Source organism: Diaphorina citri, unplaced genomic scaffold (genome assembly GCF_000475195.1).
Source record: "Diaphorina citri unplaced genomic scaffold, Diaci psyllid genome assembly version 1.1 scaffold17272, whole genome shotgun sequence".
Classification (NCBI taxonomy): Eukaryota; Metazoa; Arthropoda; class Insecta; order Hemiptera; family Psyllidae; genus Diaphorina; species Diaphorina citri.
In genome coordinates this window covers 1-2,457 of record NW_007394629.1, presented here as the reverse complement: position 1 = coordinate 2,457, position 2,457 = coordinate 1, and the positions used below count along the sequence as shown (strand labels likewise).

Genomic DNA, 2,457 nt, shown 5'->3' with positions numbered 1-2,457 from the left:
GCGAACTACTTTCCGGTCAACACAAGACTTAAAGATATTCTCAAACTCCCAAGAGTGTACTACTCGTAGAACTTAAACTAGAAAGACAGGGATAGAGATACACACGACGTTCAAGAAAGGAGAGATAATAAAAATTAAGGTAAACAGTGGTAAAGGGTTTCTAAAGTTACCATCCATGAGATCAGTGAAACGGACAAAAGATATTAAAACAAATAATCACTACTCGGCTGGGCCAATTATTCAAATTTCTAGGAAAATTATTTTGGAATTTCCTTTTATAATGTCGTAAATACATTTCCATGGACATGTTTGTAGAGTTCCTGTATAAAGGTCCCCTTCTTTTTAGTAAGTAACTTTACACTTGTAAAGAAAACCATGTTAATAATCATGGTTGTGTCATAGCATAACCCATTTTATTTTATTCATTTTTCTTTTTTTTTTTTTTTTTTTTGGACAAAAATAAACTGTATGAATCGATCTTTGAGTGAAATAAATTTAAAAAGTCAAAACATGACAACCATAAAAATTTTCCACTTTATGCGTTCTATATAGGACCGGAAAAAGAAACAAGATTTTGGTTCACATGACGATCAATTAGTCTTATCGACTGAGTAACTCCTTTTTATTTAATAACGTTTTTGCAACGAATTTAAAGATCTTTTTCCAATTACCTACTTGATAAGGAAGCTGTAGGGATATCCATGAGCCTTGGACCTAAAGATGGATAGAATGACACTAAAGAAGAAAGCAACCAAACCCAGACCTACTACAGCCATTGTTCTGCGTACTCTAACATCATTCTTTCTAGTAGCTGCCTCTGAGATAAGAATCATACCAACAACTATAGCAGCATTGAGAAGAATGACTATGTAAGTCTCCAGTACAAACTGGCCCTGTGATGAGCCATGGATGTAGGCAATACCATTCTGATTCTTGTGAATGAATGGAGGTCCTCTGATATGATTCCACATCTGACCTGAGATCATAGCAAAGCAGAAGAGTACTGCTGCAACTCCCCACATGAGTTTATTATACAGGAACTCAAGGTTGTTTCTTTTAACATACAGGAATACTGCAACTATTGCAAACAACATGATGAAAGCCATGGGTCCTGAATAGTTGGGAGGTCGGAACACACGGATCTGAATATCGGTTCTGTCTGCAATCCACTTGACAATAGCTTCAGCAGAGTATCCAACACGTTGAATATCCAGGGTATCACTGGGCTTGGGTTTTCCTTTGGCTGGGAAATGCATAAAGATAGGTGCTGTGTTGAGTCTTAGCATTTGAAATACATCAGATCCCTCATCAAAGTCCACCAGAATGAAGAATAATTTGTTGGAATACATCTGAGAATAGCGGAATGAGTTGGCAACAATAGTATACTCATCACTTGCACTGACACAAATGTGGCAGTTACGTTGAGGTGCAAGAGCAGTAAACATTACAATAGCAGAGTAGTTCCTAGGTCCATTTTTGATATATTCCTTGTACTTTTGCCCATCAAAACGAAGAACCGCTTTCTTGGCATTCATTTCAGAGAGATGTAGAACTCTATCACCCAGGGATAAACTGGTGGATTGTTTCTTGACTTGTGCATGTGAGCAATGAATGAATACAATCAGGGACAATAGTCCCAATCTTACCAGGTTCCTCATCTTGTATAAGAAGAAATACACACTGTAAATACTGACAGAAAATCTATAATTTTAACATTCTTGATTTCTAGGTTTTCTTGAATAGGTAGTGGTAGTGAATACCTAGTTGAAAAATCCAAATTTCAAAAGCCGTAGTCCGTAGCCGTACGTGTCTGTAAACAAAACAAAAACCAGAGAGTGCGCATGCGCACTACAACTTCTGATAAGAAATGACCTTCAAAACGCACAGAGGCCACAGAGCTCGCAGTTTTTTAGGAAGTTCCCTTTGGAAATGGAAAATAAATCAAATAATGAAGGCAATCCAGTGATAACTTATAACTTTTGATTTAGAATTTAGATAAATCACAAAAGAAAACTTGAACTTTTAATGCAAGTTGTAGTTATTAGCAGAAATAGAAAGAAGTGTTTTTCTCCATTAGGTACTCTGAAGCAAAGAAAGTTTGCTCGACTAGTGTTCAGCAAGTTCAGTATTACTACACCAGAAAAAGTAACATCAAAGGTTGAGAGAGTCCATTTGACCATGTTCTTTTATGGTTGAAAGTGATCCCTTGAAAAACTTTTTGAAGGATCTAATACGCACTCATAACATGCCTCAATCAGATACGATGTCTCAAAAGTCTACCAAACACAAGCGTACTGCTAGTGGTAAGCTGAGTAATTTGGGTGATCAAGATCTGAGTATGCTACGAACACATCTCAACTCGGAGTACGATGATGTAGTCCTTCCCAGCAGTGTGAAATTCAAACTCAACTCACTGTTTTCTCAAATTGAACGAGAGTTTGAGCTTCTTTATCTGGA

General features: G+C 36.9%; 1 protein-coding gene and 1 pseudogene across 1 annotated transcript; both read right to left on the bottom strand.

The window, feature by feature from the left end:
- LOC103523209 overlaps positions 1-1,777 on the bottom strand; it is a 10,873-nt pseudogene extending 9,096 nt beyond the window's left edge.
- On the bottom strand, positions 672-1,805 carry LOC103523206 (tumor suppressor candidate 3-like). Its single transcript, XM_008488271.3, has one exon. It carries the CDS (start codon positions 1,656-1,658, stop codon positions 672-674), a length of 987 nt encoding a protein of 328 aa, XP_008486493.1. The 5' UTR covers positions 1,659-1,805.
- Between the last annotated feature and the right edge of the window lie 652 nt (positions 1,806-2,457).

Bases quoted from the DNA above. Each gene is read 5' to 3' on its own strand.
- LOC103523206 (XM_008488271.3), bottom strand. From the start codon at position 1,658: ATGAGGAACCTGGTAAGATTGGGACTATTGTCCCTGATTGTATTCATT.